This window comes from Podarcis cretensis (genome assembly GCF_951804945.1).
Source record: "Podarcis cretensis genome assembly, chromosome: 2".
Taxonomy (NCBI): Eukaryota; Metazoa; Chordata; class Lepidosauria; order Squamata; family Lacertidae; genus Podarcis; species Podarcis cretensis.
In genome coordinates this window covers 20,418,073-20,433,620 of record NC_137171.1, presented here as the reverse complement: position 1 = coordinate 20,433,620, position 15,548 = coordinate 20,418,073, and the positions used below count along the sequence as shown (strand labels likewise).

The window sequence follows — 15,548 nt, the reverse complement described above, 5'->3', positions numbered from 1 at the left end:
CCCTGAAATGCTTTTATTTTTAATTGTAACCTAATCACTTTTCATAAATTTATAAATTTGAAGTTCTAAGTACGCACCCGTGCTTCATAACATGTAGATTCCATAATTTCATCACTTCTTTTTCTCCTTCATTCACATCTGAAAACTCTTCAATTTGCTGCAGTGAGACAACCATTTAAAGGTCATTAGCATGCATCTATTTAAGTTAGTCATTGCTTGGCTTGTTTTCCCCATCATCTGCTTATTATTGTCATAATTGCTTTGCATAGTCAGTACAATTCCACACAGCCAGAACTAAGCAGCAAGAGCTGGGAAAAGGGGGAATACAGTGGTACCTTGGGTTACATACGCTTCAGGTTACAGACTCCGCTAACCCAGAAATAGTACTTCAAGTTAAGAACTTTGCTTCAGGATAAGAACAGAAATCGTGCTCTGGCGATGCGGCGGCAGCAGGAGGCCCCATTAGCTAAAGTGGTGCTTCAGGTTAAGAACGGACCTCCAGAACGAATTAAGTACGTAACCCGAGGTACCACTGTATAGGGAACGTGCCTTGTGCTCGCATCTAAGTGTTTACACTAACAGAGAATATTTGGGGGGTTTTGCGCAATGGCAGAGAGAAATGAGAGGGGAAAGTCTATTAAATCCCTTCAGTAGGTTGATGCAAAGGCTCTTTCACTTCAGTTTACACATTATTTGAATTGGAGGTTTCATTTAAAATAATTGTCATGTCAAATCAAAAGGATGAAACAGGAACAGAAAGCTGAATGCTGTCAAAAAGCAGGGATGTTACATTATTTGGTGGTGTGGTCCTGCGATACCAACATTATGGAGGTGAATTAAGGAAAATTAAGGCTGTAATGGAGGTAAATATTTCTTCAGCCCTTTTAAATAATTTTATTTTAAATAATTTTATTAGGATTTTTGGAAAAAACAGAAGAACTAGATTTTGTGGGTTTTTTATTGGTGGCAGACAAAATACTAATTGAAAAAAAGGAAGAAGTCCAAAAATGATTAGAAGTTTAAATGTTAAAAATAATCAAGTTGGCAAAGTTAACCTGCTGGATTAAATAACAGAGAATAAAAAAGAAGTCTGTAGAATGAATTACTTTGAAACTTCAAAAAATAATAATAATAATGTAAAAGTAATCTAATTTTAAGTGGAAATTAGATCAAATTAATGGAGTTCTAAGCAGGTGTTTATAGATATGGAATATATATAGATTTAAAATAACTGTTGTATTTAAATGTATAGGTTTAAATATTAAGTTGTTATCTGAAGAAATGTATTTTCAGATTTTGTGATTATTATGAGAATTTTGTTTCTAAAGCTGAAATTATAGCAGTAATAATAAAAAGAACAGGTTCTTTCATGAGCCTAAAATGGGTTGTGACAAATGAGGATTGCCATGCCTAACTTCAGTTTCCTAAACAGTCCACAATGTTTTGTAGTAGGATTATTTTTGTGGCATCCAACCATGTCAGCCTGCCAAAGGAATGGACAAAGCAGGTGGAATTCCTTTTCCTCCTATCGCACTCCCAAATAACCCTGTTCTGGAGAGTTGGGGGTCACACCAATACAGATTTGGGGAGGAGTGTGTGGGAGTTGCAAGGGCGAGGAGAGGAAATCAAAGCCTGCTCATGTATTAAGAGGTCACTCTTAAATCTTCCTTGCCAAACTAGTCCTAGGCCATTACTGAATAGTCTAGTATTGTCCAAGTCGTAATATTCTGTTACGATAGCTTCTAGCAGACATTCAGTATCCGGCAATTCCAAAATGTTTTTAGCACAAAAATGTGTGTGCATGTAATCGTAACTGCCTCTGACAGTCACAACCTTCTATTTAGCGGGAAGAAATCCCAATGAAAACCCTCATTGTTATATATTTTTAAAGGTAAAGGTACCCTTGCCCGTACGGGTCAGTCGTGACCGACTCTAGGGTTGTGCGCTCATCTCACTCAAGAGGCCGGGAGCCGGCACTGTCCGAAGACACTTCCGGGTCATGTGGCCAGCGTGACGAAGCTGCACTGGTGAGCCAGCACCAGTGCCGCACACGGAAACGCCGTTTAACTTCCCGCTATAAAGCGGTACCTATTTATCTACTTGCACTTAGGGGTGCTTTCGAACTGCTAGGTGGGCAGGAGCTGGGACCGAACGACGGGAGCTCACCCCGCCGCGGAGATCGAACCACCGACCATACGATCAGCAAGTCCTAGGCACTGAGGTTTTACCCACAGCGCCACCCGCATCCCATTATATATTTTACACGGCTGTCAATTTGTATTCATGTTAAATTTTTACACATGGATGATTTATGATTGCCAAACCTGTATTAGGCATTACAAGTACTGGCCAAGTAAGCAAGCTAGTCACAACCATCAATTTGGACCCGTTTTATCACCAAGCTTGTCTATTGCCCACATCCAATATTTCACCACCCCATAAAAACTAATTGTGTTAATAGATGGCTTCCTCAACCTCGGCCCTCCAGATGCTTTTGGCCTACAACTCCCATGATCCGTAGCTAGCAGGACCAGTGGTCAGGGATGCTGGGAATTGTAGTCTCAAATCATCTGGAGGGCCGAGGTTGAGGAAGCCTGGATTAAGACATAGTATCGCAATGTGCCTTTTCCAAGAATGCAAAGTGGGAAACACAGTATGTAGGTTTGTCCCATGGAAAGCAGGAATATCGCTCAGCAAAAAAAACCCCTATCTGCTGTCGGACAAAGTTACCGTGATAGTTTTCTCCCTTAGCCACTCAGGGTCCTTTTCATCTTCACTGTCAACTTCCATTTCTTGTGGACGGAGAGGTAAGCATGTATCACTGTGGAAGTATAACCGATTGTGTCCACTGCTGTATGTTCTTTGCTGTTCCACTTCTCCATCTTCAGATTCAAGGAATTCAGACATGCTAGCTTTTGTACGCTTTGGTCTGAAAAAAAAAAAGATGAATGTAGAAGAGGGGGAAAAACCGTATGTATGGTTTGTAGCAGGTACCTAAAAGCCTGGCAGCCATATATCTGCAATGCATAGAACAGATGATACCTACAAAGCTCACTTTTCAGTCGGATCAGGGCTATTCTATGATCCTAGACTTGCTGCCCACCTGCAATTTACCAAGACCTTAACCACATCCGCGAAAAGAAGGCCAGAGGGGTAGCCATGTTAGTCTCTTGCAGAAAAAACAACCAAAAGTTTTATATGGGTAACCTTTAAGGTGCCACAAGACACTTTGCTGCATTTGTGGGAGGGAAATGGAAATATATACAATGGCTAGCAATATGGAGTGTCATTGCTGCACATTTCCAACTATTTCGAGAACCCAAAATAGTCTGTTTTGACAGGTTTCTGCCTCTGCATAGCATGTCACTAACGAATTATCTGAGCCTGACTAAAAATCAAGCTCTGATAAGTGGTGAGTATCACAGACAATGTCCTAGCAACCAAACTAGCTGGATACCCGCAGAGTAAGAGCTTTGTTTAATTTTCTGACTTCTATAGCTATGGGAGTAACATTCTGATCACTACAGCAACATTAGTAACAGCACAATCCTAATCTTGTCTACGCTACTTAATCCATTGGGGTTTACACACAAGTGGGGTTAGGACTGCGGCCAAAGTTACTAGAAAATAGGAAGATTTAGATTGGATGCTATAAATTAAGCCAATTTTTGTTAGACCTGCGAGCTTTAATAGGTTTTGCTTGGTAGAAGAACAAAGTGATCAGGGGAGACCAACTGAAACAGCAGAGCGATGAAAGAAGAGCAGACTATTTCATTTTTTGAGGCTGTGGCATTGTAGAAATAGCAAAGTATTAAGGATGGCCTTTACTTTCAGTGGGAGGTAATGCTTATTAATGGAATTCCTTCAGTGTGCCAAAGCAGGCTTCCACATTTTCATTTGTCATAGTAGCTATGGACACATGTAACACTGAACCAAACTATGGCTTAGTACGAAGCAGCAAGAATGCTAATGCGGTGAGAAAACTGCAGTCATTGTGCTCTTACACTGCTCTTGCTGTACTCCTCTGAGCTAAGTCATGGTTTGGGCTTAGCATTACATTTGTTTGGGGAGCCAAACAATGAGCTCAGATTGAGATGTAATGCTAAACCAAACCATGGCTTAGCATGGCAGAAGCAGGACTGGAGAGAAGCACAGCAACCATGGCTTTTGGTAATGTCCAAATGTTTCAAAAGGCAGACAGAATAAAAGTTCCTCAGTTGACGGTCCTAAATTAAAGTTATGTTTAGGTGTGTTGCTGAATTTAATTTATGTACTCTACTTTGATCAATCCCCTCCACTGGCTTTATTTAACAAGCAGCACATATACCAATGAAGTTAAATGGATGTGCTATTGTGCACCACTGTAATATGCATGTCCTACAAAGAGGAGGGCAATTTTTAATATCCACTGAGGAAGTGGGAAGAAAACATGGAGATCGAGAACTTGCAGTAATAAAATTGTTGTAAGTCGCTTTAAGATTTTCAGCAGCAGGCAGTACAGAAACATTTTAATAGAGAAATAGCTATATAAACAGATAAATAAGATCTTACAGACAGGGAATGCAAACAGTTGCAGATATCTGCAGAACACAGTTTCCTACCAACCTGCATACAAGAATGTGCGTAATTGGTGTTCGCTTGACTGGCCCATTACGACTGAATGCAAACCCAGGCTGGCGATGAATATCCTGAGGATTTCCTGCATATGAGCCATCATAACACTCATTGATGGAAACATCTATCCTAGCACCTTTGGGATGATACTGTAATAAATAAATATTTAGCATCGTTAAGTCTTAATTGCAACCACACATTCCTTCCGTGACGTGAAAACTCTGCTTTTCTTGACACATCTGGTTAAACCCCTGAACACAGAAACGGCAGCGTTAACCAAATTTAAAACGTTTTCCAGTCCTATCACACAACGATTAGAAACCAAGTCTCAGCCACTGTTAGTCTGCTTTCGGGCAGGTTATTTATGAAAGTTATTGTAGCTGCACTTTTGTCACTCTGCCTTGAAAGTATCAAATTTGTTTCACTTGACCTTCTGACTCTGTATCATACCAAGAGCAGTCCTCCAGCAAGGTAATAATATCAACTGCGGCCCTTGTGCTCACAGAAGGGCTTTTGACCCAGTGAAAACATCTGCCAATGGAACTAGTGGGGAGGCTATTTTCCCAAATTCCATTTCCCCTGCACCCCCCCGCAATGCCTCATTCTACCCTACAATGGTACCTCCGGTTGCGAATGGGATCCGTTCTGGAGGTCCAGCCGCATCCCGAGGAATTCGCAACCAGAGGACCGCTTCTTCGCATGCAGGCGGCGCTGTTTAGCACTTCTGCGCATGCGGCGAAACCCAGAAAAATACTTCCATGTTTGCCATGTTCACATCCCAAAGTTTACGTATCCAGAGGCATACGTAAGCGGAGGTACAACTGTATTATGGAGGATCCCCCAACCCTCTAGAGCTGATCTTCCAGGGTGCCAGGGGGGAAATCAGCAGATCATCTCCCTTTGTCTCGTTAGTGGATCAAGAGTCCTTGTGTGAGCATAGGAGCAGCAACTGGATTCCCTCCGCACCAGAGATGTTACAGAGATACAAGGAAAAATACTTACCACATAATTGAAAATAAACCGGCTGTGACAAAGCTTGAGGTGTTTGAGTAAGCTGTAAAGTTTACGGCAGTTCAGTGTGCACCACGGGCAATGCAAGTCATCTCTAGCTTCAGTCTGCTGCCTTGTATTGTTGTTATACAGGAACTGGCAAAAACAAGAGCTTGTTATTAGTATAAAGTTGTCTCCTCTTTTTCTACTATGCAGATGGGAAGCAGTGCATGCTAATGGTCAGGTCTAATCATGCACTGTCTCAAATATTAGATTTTTCAATACCTGATAAAATATTCTCAGTTTCTGTCGAGGCTCATTTGAAACATCCCTTTCTTTTCTTGCTTGCAGGTCTGGCGGCAAAGATTCTTTTACAGCTGCAAAAGAACATGGATGTCACTAACTGTAGTACAGTGGTACCTCAGGTTACATACGCTTCAGGTTACACACTCCGCTAACCCAGAAATAGTGTTTCAGGTTAAAAACCCAGAAATAGTGCTTCAGGATGAGAACAGAAATCGTGCTCTGGCGGCGCAGCAGCAGCGGGAGGCCCCATTAGCTAATGTGGTGCTTCAGGTTAAGAACAGTTTCAGGTTAAGAACAGACCTCCAGAACAAATTAAGTACTGAACCCAAGGTACCACTGTACTGTTCGAAACAAACCTGTACAGGACTCAATGTTATGTAAGTAAAGCGCCACCATTTTGTTGTAAGTAGCTGCTTAGCAAAAGGGAACTGAGTGGTCACATTTCAGAACACAAGACAGGGCTCCTAATTAAGACAGCAAGTAGGAGAGCATAGCATGCTTTTAGCACTAGCTTCAACCTCTTTCTTTTTATAAAAAAAATCCAACTTCCACTTTTTAGTGCATAAAAAGTACAAAAGAAAAAGAAAACAAAAAGAACCTCTTGTAACATATGAATGGGTTGCTGATAAACATAGACTGTGTATGGACAAATATAGTGACATTTCGAATGCAGACATAGACTGTGTACGGACAAATACACTGACAATTGGAATGCATTTATAAAAAAATATAGCCGAAAATAAATAAATGAATGAATGTATTAAAATAATAATTCCACTTATATATCTTTGTATTAGACAAGCGTGTACGCAGTCACCCCTACTTGACACACTACCTAGATTTGCTCTTGGAGAATAATTATGTTAATCTTGCAAACAAACACAGACTCCAAGCCTATACTACATTTGTATCAGCCCTTCCTTCCATGCAGCTTATTATCCCATTCTATGATTTTAAATGCTTGCCTAAAGCTATCCACAACCTTCATGGCTGAGCAGCTATGTCTAACACACCATCTACTAAATCACACAAGAACCTAGTCAGTGTATGAACTTTTTAACAATTGGCTGAACAAAAAAAACCACCTTTATTATAATTTCTCATGGTAGATCACTCCTTTTCACCCATCTGCATGGCAGCATACCATGATTTTCGAGAACCTTTTGATAAGAAGAAAAAAGTATTTCCACCCTCAGAAATACAAGGCAAACGATGCTTCATACATTATATAATGCTGCCACCACTGCAATTCTCACATCAATTTCACTTTTCCCACCAATCTTTTTTGGAGTGAAATCTGCTCTGCATCTAAATCTTCCCCGTACCTGTGCCACTGCTACAAGCTGATGAAAGGAACTGGAAGCAGTACAGTTGCTTTTTAATGGATATTCTCAATATTATTAATTTGAACCCCCTTGCTTTGGCACCTTGTGTGAGGGAACTGCTTGCACTGCCCTAAATTCTGCGCTGGCTTAAGAGTCATACAGCTAAAGACAGCACTAAAGGTCTTCAAGATCCACACATTGATTCTCTGAAGATATAAGAACCAATATATCCAATTCATTCTGGCCAGTGACCGAAATAAATCGATTCACTCATTCATTCAATATATCCAATACCACTATACTAAGAATGGTTCTCACCTAAAAGGTGACATGGGTGGTTATACTGTCCTCTTGTGAGACGACAGAAAACAGAGCTCTTTGCCCATTACTTACACACACACACACACACACACCTCTGCTCTGGGTCAAGACTAAGGTTACCAGGTTTTTTTCAATGAATCAAGGCACACTTTTCAACTTCAGTAGGAATGATAGGATTGTGTATAGGGACTGATTTGTAAAACTGGGAGCTGTCCCCAGGAAATGGGGACGTCTGGTAACCTTAGTCAAGACAGGGAAAGGACTCGTCAAAAGGAGAAGGCAAGCATGTGATTCCAGTCTTATGGCACTAGAGGGCAGCATAACCCACCATGTGACGTGCTTACCACCTTTGGAGAGCTCAAAAATAGGATGTTTCACCTTCTGTACCTTGGGGTGAAAGGTGAACTACGCAAAATTTCATCTGGCAGAACGAAAAAACCTCAGCAACCACATTTTGTTGTTATTTTGACATACACTTCTAATGCAGGTCATGATCTTTTAACCACTACTGAGATGCTTGCTTGCCTTGTTAGCCTGATTCTGCTTAATATTAGCTAGGGTTTCTCTTCACTGGAATTTGGTAACAGATAGCACTGTTAAAATCTGTAAGAACAATGTGCTTGTTTGCGTGAGGTGGGAGTACTCAATGGTTAGGAGAGGTTGCCTGCACTGATGTTTAGTGTCATTTCTAATTGTTATAATTGTCAGAGTGTGTCCCCCCCGCCCCTGTTATTTTAACAACTGGCAGCCCCATTCTATGGAACAGCGTTTCTGTTGAGATACGACAAGCATCATCATCATCATCATTTATTATTTATACCCCGCGCATCTGGCTGGGCTTCCCCAGCCACTCTGGGCAGCTTCCAACAAAATATTAAAATACAATGGTCTGTTAAACATTAAAAGCTTCCCTAAACAGGGCTGCCTTCAGACGTCTTCTAAAAGTCTGGTAGTTGTTTTTCTCTTTGACATCTGATGGGAGGGTGTTCCACAGGGTGGGTGCCACTACCAAGAAGGCCCTCTGCCTGGTTCCCTGTAACCTCACTTCTCGCAGCGAAGGAACCACCAGAAGGCCCTCGGCGCTGGACCTCAGTGTCTGAGCTGAACGATGGGGGTGCAGACGCTCCTTCAGGTATACTGGACTGAGGCCGTTTAGGGCTTTAAAGGTCAGCACCAAAACTTTGAATTGTGCTTGGAAATGTAAAACATCCATTATCTGTACTTTCTGGAAATAATTGAGGACATTTTTGTTTTGACAAGCTTAGATGTTCATATTGCATCATTTTAAAAACCACTTTCAGTTGGTTTTTGTACAGTGGTACCTCAGGTTACAGACGCTGCTAACCCAAAAATAGTACCTCAGGTTAAGAACTTTGCTTCAGGATGAGAACAGAAATTGCGCAGCGGCAGGCCCCATTAGCTAAAGTGGTGCTTCAGGTTAAGAACAGTTTCAGGTTAAGAATGGACCTCTGAATGAATTAAGATCTTAACCAGAGGTACCACTGAACTTCAAATGCATGGCAACATTAATGCTCTACATTTGTATTAGCTCCTGGAAAAAATAACTGAAAATAAATTCAATTTCTGCCTTCCCTAAGATTCAAGAGAATCTGAATCAAATCAGTTCTAAGAATACTTTCCCAGCATTCCTTGAAACTACTGAAACACTTAAAATAGTAAGATTTTTACAGTTTGAATCTTGACTCCTGATTCATTACAAGAAGTCTTTACAGCAGGTTTAAACAGGCTGCAAAGAGGGAAAAAGAGTGTCAAGAGAACGTTTGAAACCAAAGGGAACAAAGCTTCAATGTTTTAAAAAGCTGTACCTATCAAGAGTATTCTCCTGCTAAAAATAGGCTTGTGTTCATCAAGATATATCTGACCAATTTAAGAAAATAAACACTTTGTGAATAACTGTTTTCCACACAATACAGACACCTGCATTCCAAAATACGCTAGCATCCGGAATATCCCAGTTTTATCACCAAGAGCAGAGGGTGAGCATTGAGGGGAAATTCACAAAACCATATTCCACAAACCAAAATGAGCCCAATTCACCCTAAACATCTTTTGTATTTATCAGAAATCTTCGTTTTTTCTATCACATGAACTGCTAAAGATGAAAATGGAAACTCTTACAAAATTAATCAACCTAGATAGAAATAAAAGCAACCACAAACAAGCTGCAGATTTAAGTGAAGGGCTCATTAGGGAGTGGAGCTCCGCTTATGGAGGGATGGGGTTGCTTTCGTCTGACTTTTGGCAATTCCCCTCTTCCTTCTCAGATTCTCCTCCCCAATCCCAACCTCACCCAAGATATCCTGTGCGTTTATAAACTTCACAAAAACAGGTAACAAGAGCATTCGCCAACAACCTTTTACAGTGGTGCCCCGCAAGACGAACGCCTCGCAAGACGGAAAACCTGCTAGATGAAAGGGTTTTCTGTTTTGGAGGCGCTTCGCAAAACGAATTTCCCTATGGGCTTGCTTCGCAAGACGAAAATGTCTTGCGAGTTCCTGCGGGGTTTTTTCCCCTTTCCCCCCCTTTTCCTAAGCCCTAAGCCGCTTATCAGCTGATCCGCTGATAAGCCGCTTATCAGCTGATCCGCTAAAAGCAGCTAAACCGCTAATAGCGCTAATCCGCTAAGCTGTCAATGGGCTTGCTTCGCAAGACGAAAAAACCGCTATACGAAGAGCCTCACGGAACGGATTAATTTCGTCTTGCGAGGCACCACTGTATCTATTCCATACTGAACATATCCAACTCATGTAAACATTAAAAAAACAGCATAGAAATAAAAATGTAAGCAGGAAAAAAGCGATTAACACAAGAGACTTAAAACAACATAAATTGAAGCCACAGTCGGCAGCAGAAAACAGACTAGAAAATAAGGAAACTGCAGTAATGGGCAACGACGTTATATAAAGAAGGGACCGATTGCAGTTCCCTAGGCATAGAAATTCCTAAGAGGGTACCATGATGGGGAAAAGAAAACTCTTACAGATCACAGCAACGAAAGGGATGGGGTACATGCAGAATTTCAGCTGCTGATCTCACAGTGTGATGAGGCAAGTACAGAAGCAGGTGTTCCCAAAGGTATGCAGGATGCAAACGTTAAGGGCTTTAAAGGTCAACATGGTCATACTGAATTGGGTTCAGGAACAAATCCAAAACAGTGCAGTTGGACCAGCACCCGACTGACAGATTCTCTCTTGGGCAGCCAGCTAGGAAGCAAACAAGCACATCCTGAGCTCTGACACAACAGGATCAAATTCCCACAGATTTCCAAACAGAGTCCACCAGATAAAGACATTTAAGCATTGTACACGTTAATCCTACCCAACTTTAGACAAATCCCCATAAACATATATATATTTATCTTGATTCTAGACTAGTAATAAAGGTAAAGGGACCCCTGACCATTGGGGTTGCTTTATTGGCCGAGGGAGCTGGCGTACAGCTTCCGGGTCATGGGGCCAGCATGACTAAGCCACTTCTGGCGAACCAGAGCAGCGCACGGAAATGCTGTTTACCTTCCCGCCGGAGCGGTACCTGGTGTGCTTTCGAACTGCTAGGTTGGCAGGAGCAGGGACCAAGCAATGGGAGCTCACCCCGTCGCAGGGATTTGAACCGCTGACCTTCTGATCGGCAAGTCCTAGGCTCTGTGGTTTAACCCACAGCGCCACCCGCGTCCCTAGACTAGTAATAGAATCACAAAATTGTAGAGTTGGAATCGACTCCCAAGGATCATCTGGTCGAACCCCCTGGAATGCAGGAATCTCAATTGAAGCGTACGCATGAAACGCATTAGAACAGTGTTCAGAACGAGGCAACGAAAGAAAACAAAATCCAATGTATGCAAGCAGCACTATCTGTATGTCAACACTTCCTTACCTATAGTCTGTGTAGGTTTCACAGAGCTGGGCTTGTTTTCTTGAGGGAAGCTCTCCGAATTCCGGGTTGAAAGGGGCTTCGCAGTAGGAGTTGTCGGTTTGTCGTTTGCCTCTCCTGACCATCGTAGGGTAAACTGAAGTGTGGGTCCCTGAGAAAATGTTTCAAATGGAGGTAACCTCTGAAACAAAAATATATTGCTTTGAGAGATTTTCAAAGGAGCTTCAAATTGGGACTGTTGCAGATACCACCGCCAGCTACTGACATCAGGCACCTTTTCAGCGCTTGCAAAAAACAGCAAGCGTATCCAGACTTACAGATGTTTTATGCATTTAATCTGTTTTTAGCTTACTGTTGATTTCATGTTTATTTTTAAAGTACCAGTTTTTAACTGTTTTTACTGATAAATTTAATGACTTGTGGGGTGTTTGTTTTTTGTTTGTTTTTAGTAAACAGCTTTGAGGTTTTATTACAATTATGCAGTACAGTGGTACCTTGGTTTGCATACGTCTTGGTTTGCATACGTTTTGGATTACTAACATATCAAAACCGTAAGTGCATGTTTGCAACCTTTTTTTGGATTGCAAGCCATTTTCTTACAAACAAATTTTTTTGGGGAGGCCTCATTGGCGAAAGCGCGCCTTGGGTTAAACGCTGTTATGGTTTACAAACGGACCTCCGCCATGGATTATGGTTGTAAACCAGGGTACCACTGTAAATAAATTTTGTTAATTAAATAGTCTATTTCGCTTCAAGGCTTCGGTCCTACAGCTTTCAAGAAGCACGACTATTTTCAAGGTCCTTAAGTGTTTTGAAGCTCCTCACTTTATATACACTTTTCAAGAAGACTTTTTGGCAAATGCCAATGGCACAAACCTTCCCATCCAGTATTGTCTCCCATGTTGCTCTTTTCTTGCTGACTGGGCACTCTTCCATTTCTTGCATGGCTACTTCATATTCCCCATCAAGAAGCTGCAGTCGTCTGTTGCGCAAAATATATGTAAAGAGAAATTAATTTCATTAGCTGGTATTCAATAACAAGTCATGTTAATTTGCATGAATCCATCATCCACATGGCAGTGCCTGATCACCTCATCTGTCTCCTGAGAAATCTCTATGTGGGACAAGAAGCTACAGTTAGAACTAGATATGGAACAACTGATTGGTTCAAAATTGGGAAAGGAGTACGGCAAGGCTGTATATTGTCTCCCTGCTTATTTAACTTATATGCAGAATTCATCATGCGAAAGGCTGGGCTGGATGAATCCCTAGCCGGAATTAAGATTGCCGGAAGAAATATCAATAACCTCAGATACGCAGATGACACAACCTTGATGGCAGAAAGTGAGGAGGAATTAAAGAACCTTTTATTGAGGGTGAAAGAGGAATGTGCAAAATATGGTCTGAAGCTCAACATCAAAAAACGAAGATCATGGCCACTGGTCCCTTCACCTCCTGGCAAATAGAAGGGGAAGAAATGGAGGCAGTGAGAGATTTTACGTTCTTGGGCTCCATGATCACTGCAGATGGTGACAGCAGCCACGAAATTAAAAGACGCCTGCTTCTTGGGAGAAAAGAAATGACAAACCTAGACAGCATCTTAAAAAGTAGAGACATCACCTTGCCAACAAAGGTCCATATAGTAAAAGCTATGGTTTTCCCAGTAGTGATGTATGGAAGTAAAAGCTGGACCATAAAGAAGGCTGATCGCCGAAGAATGGATGCTTTTGAATTATGGTGCTGGAGGAGACTCTTGAGAGTCCCATGGACTGCAAGAAGATCGAACATATCCATTCTGAAGGAAATCAGCCCTGAGTGCTCACTGGAAGGACAGATCGTGAAGTTGAGGCTCCAATACTTTGGCCACCTCATGAGAAGAGAAGACTCCCTGGAAAAGACGCTGATGTTGGGAAAGATGGAGGGCACAAGGAGAAGGGGATGACAGAGGACGAGATGGTTGGACAGTGTTCTCAAAGCTAAAAACATGAGTCTGACCAAACTGCAGGAGGCAGTGGAAGACAGAAGTGCCTGGCGTGCTCTGGTCCATGGGGTCACGAAGAGTCGGACACGACTAAACGACTAAACAACAACAACAACAATCATCCACATCATGGCTGGGCTGCATGCACACTGGGGCTTTTAAAAGTTCCCCTTCCTATTGCAGTTCCATGTCACATACCTACTCCAAAGCACACCTGCGCAAGGGCTTCTGTGAATCCCAACCAGTTCTCTAAATAGTCCAACGTACATGATAACCGAACACAAATATTCCTAAATCTATTTATTCCACCCCCCTCCCGGAAAATTAGCAGCATGACAATAAGGTGTATAGTTTCATTAGAACAGCAGCTGCACTTGTTCATCCAATGGAAATTATTACTTAAGTAGCAATTACCTAGTTAAACCCACCACAGGAAGCCCTTAAAAACTATGATGGCACATGAATTCTAGACATCAAGTTCCAATATAATCCATGAAAGGAGAGTACAAAGACAGTGAAAGGCACCTACTTATAGTTTAGCCAGGAACTTAAAGATGCAAGTTTGTAACTTTTGTTTGCATGTGAAAAATGTATAAATTCAGTATCCCAGAGTTTAATCACAATAGCACAGACCACTTGAAGGATGAAACCTCTACCCTTTCCCATAATATTTTAAGCATTCCACCAGATCAGGACCCCAGCAGTCACATGTTTTAAAACAAACACAGAAGTCAGAAATGTGTGGGGTTTATTGATTGACACTATTTTGATACTATTATGTACACATGAGCAGCTTGCATTTTCAATAGAGATGGGGCAGTAGGCATGTTTCAGGCAATTCTTTTTACTATGCCACTACTAAAAATGTGAAGGCTGGGGGTGTGGGGAGACAGAAAAACTGGGGAGAGGAATAAAATGTTCAGAACAATATATTTATTCCCCCTAAATGATTTCTAAAAACTATGCGAGAGGAAGACTGTTATGTACTGGAGGAAACAGTTTCTGGAATATTTAATATTCTTCTTTGTTTTACTATAATGCCAGTGGTTTCTTTTATTTATTTTTTGCTTGTTCCTCATAAACTGGTGCAAATAAAAAATGTGGTGGCTTCTTATAGTAGCTCATTTGTAGCAAAAAAAAAATTAAAAAGGAAATTTGCTCATTTGTTTGAATGAATTGTATTTTTAATATACCAAACATGATAATTTTATGGCTAACCAATTCATACACAATACATTTTATGCTTCTAAATTGATGGTTGACTTGTAAAGGCAATTTAAAAGTAAATCTTGCATTTTTTTCAATTTCCCCCAAAATTTCTGATTTCCTCCTATTGCTTCAAAATTTCACATCTCTAGCCATGACAAAGAATTTTTCAATGCCGTTTTGGGGAACACGAATATCTAAAACTAGGATTTATTTTACAGAAGACATTTAAAATATTAAAATGAAATTCACGCAGAAAATGCAAATCCAATACATGCCTTGGGAGAAGTCTCTTTTTAAAAAGCATTACCTGTTTTTATCAAATACAGTCATTTGTGCTACAAAAGTCTTCTCCCCATCTTCACGGTTGGAAGAATTGCGTTTTCTTCTAGCTGGAAGCTCCTCGTTAACATCTGCATTTAAGCACACTAAATATTATACTTGTAAAGAAAAAATATACACAAATTTTCTGGCATAGCTGTTCAGTAAGAGTCACTGAATTAGATTCAATGAGGGTTTATTTTAACAATTGTTTCAAACTTTAGACAAAGTTCTTTGTTCAACCCCTAGTAAATATTACATTATGAGAATAAGGCTCGGTTAAGAATCTTCCAAGGACATCGAAAAATCAAGTTCGATTCTAGCATGAAAAAAATGAATATAGGAAACCCCAAAGTTAGTATTCTTGCAAGGAGTGCAGGCTTCTTGAAATCTTACACACACATTTCAGTTGTAGTGGTGGTTGTGCAATTGTGTATGCCAGTGTGACGTCCAAACAGTTCCCATGTCGATCCTTAACCTTTTAATGGGAAATTATTTACACCAGTTCCTGATGGGTGTATTTATCCATGGAATGAATAGGCATAGATGTGCTCTTCCTCTATGCCACCCACTTCACCAGCAGAGCTTGTCTG

At 41.0% G+C, this 15,548-nt stretch overlaps 1 protein-coding gene across 3 annotated transcripts in view; it reads right to left on the bottom strand.

Annotated features, from left to right (window-relative positions):
- Positions 1 to 15,548, bottom strand: part of SUZ12 (SUZ12 polycomb repressive complex 2 subunit) — a 33,450-nt gene that overhangs the window by 2,534 nt on the left and 15,368 nt on the right. For 2 of the 3 annotated variants that reach the window (XM_079965422.1, XM_079965424.1), the window contains 8 exons: positions 14,945 to 15,047; positions 12,324 to 12,429; positions 11,451 to 11,628; positions 5,890 to 5,981; positions 5,617 to 5,760; positions 4,606 to 4,763; positions 2,731 to 2,929; positions 78 to 157 (listed from right to left, as the gene is read on the bottom strand). In XM_079965422.1, the coding sequence (XP_079821548.1) occupies positions 78 to 157; positions 2,731 to 2,929; positions 4,606 to 4,763; positions 5,617 to 5,760; positions 5,890 to 5,981; positions 11,451 to 11,628; positions 12,324 to 12,429; positions 14,945 to 15,047 (1,060 nt within the window). The remainder of the gene's footprint in view (positions 1 to 77; positions 158 to 2,730; positions 2,930 to 4,605; positions 4,764 to 5,616; positions 5,761 to 5,889; positions 5,982 to 11,450; positions 11,629 to 12,323; positions 12,430 to 14,944; positions 15,048 to 15,548) is intronic. The other variant, XM_079965423.1, reaches the window with a different exon arrangement.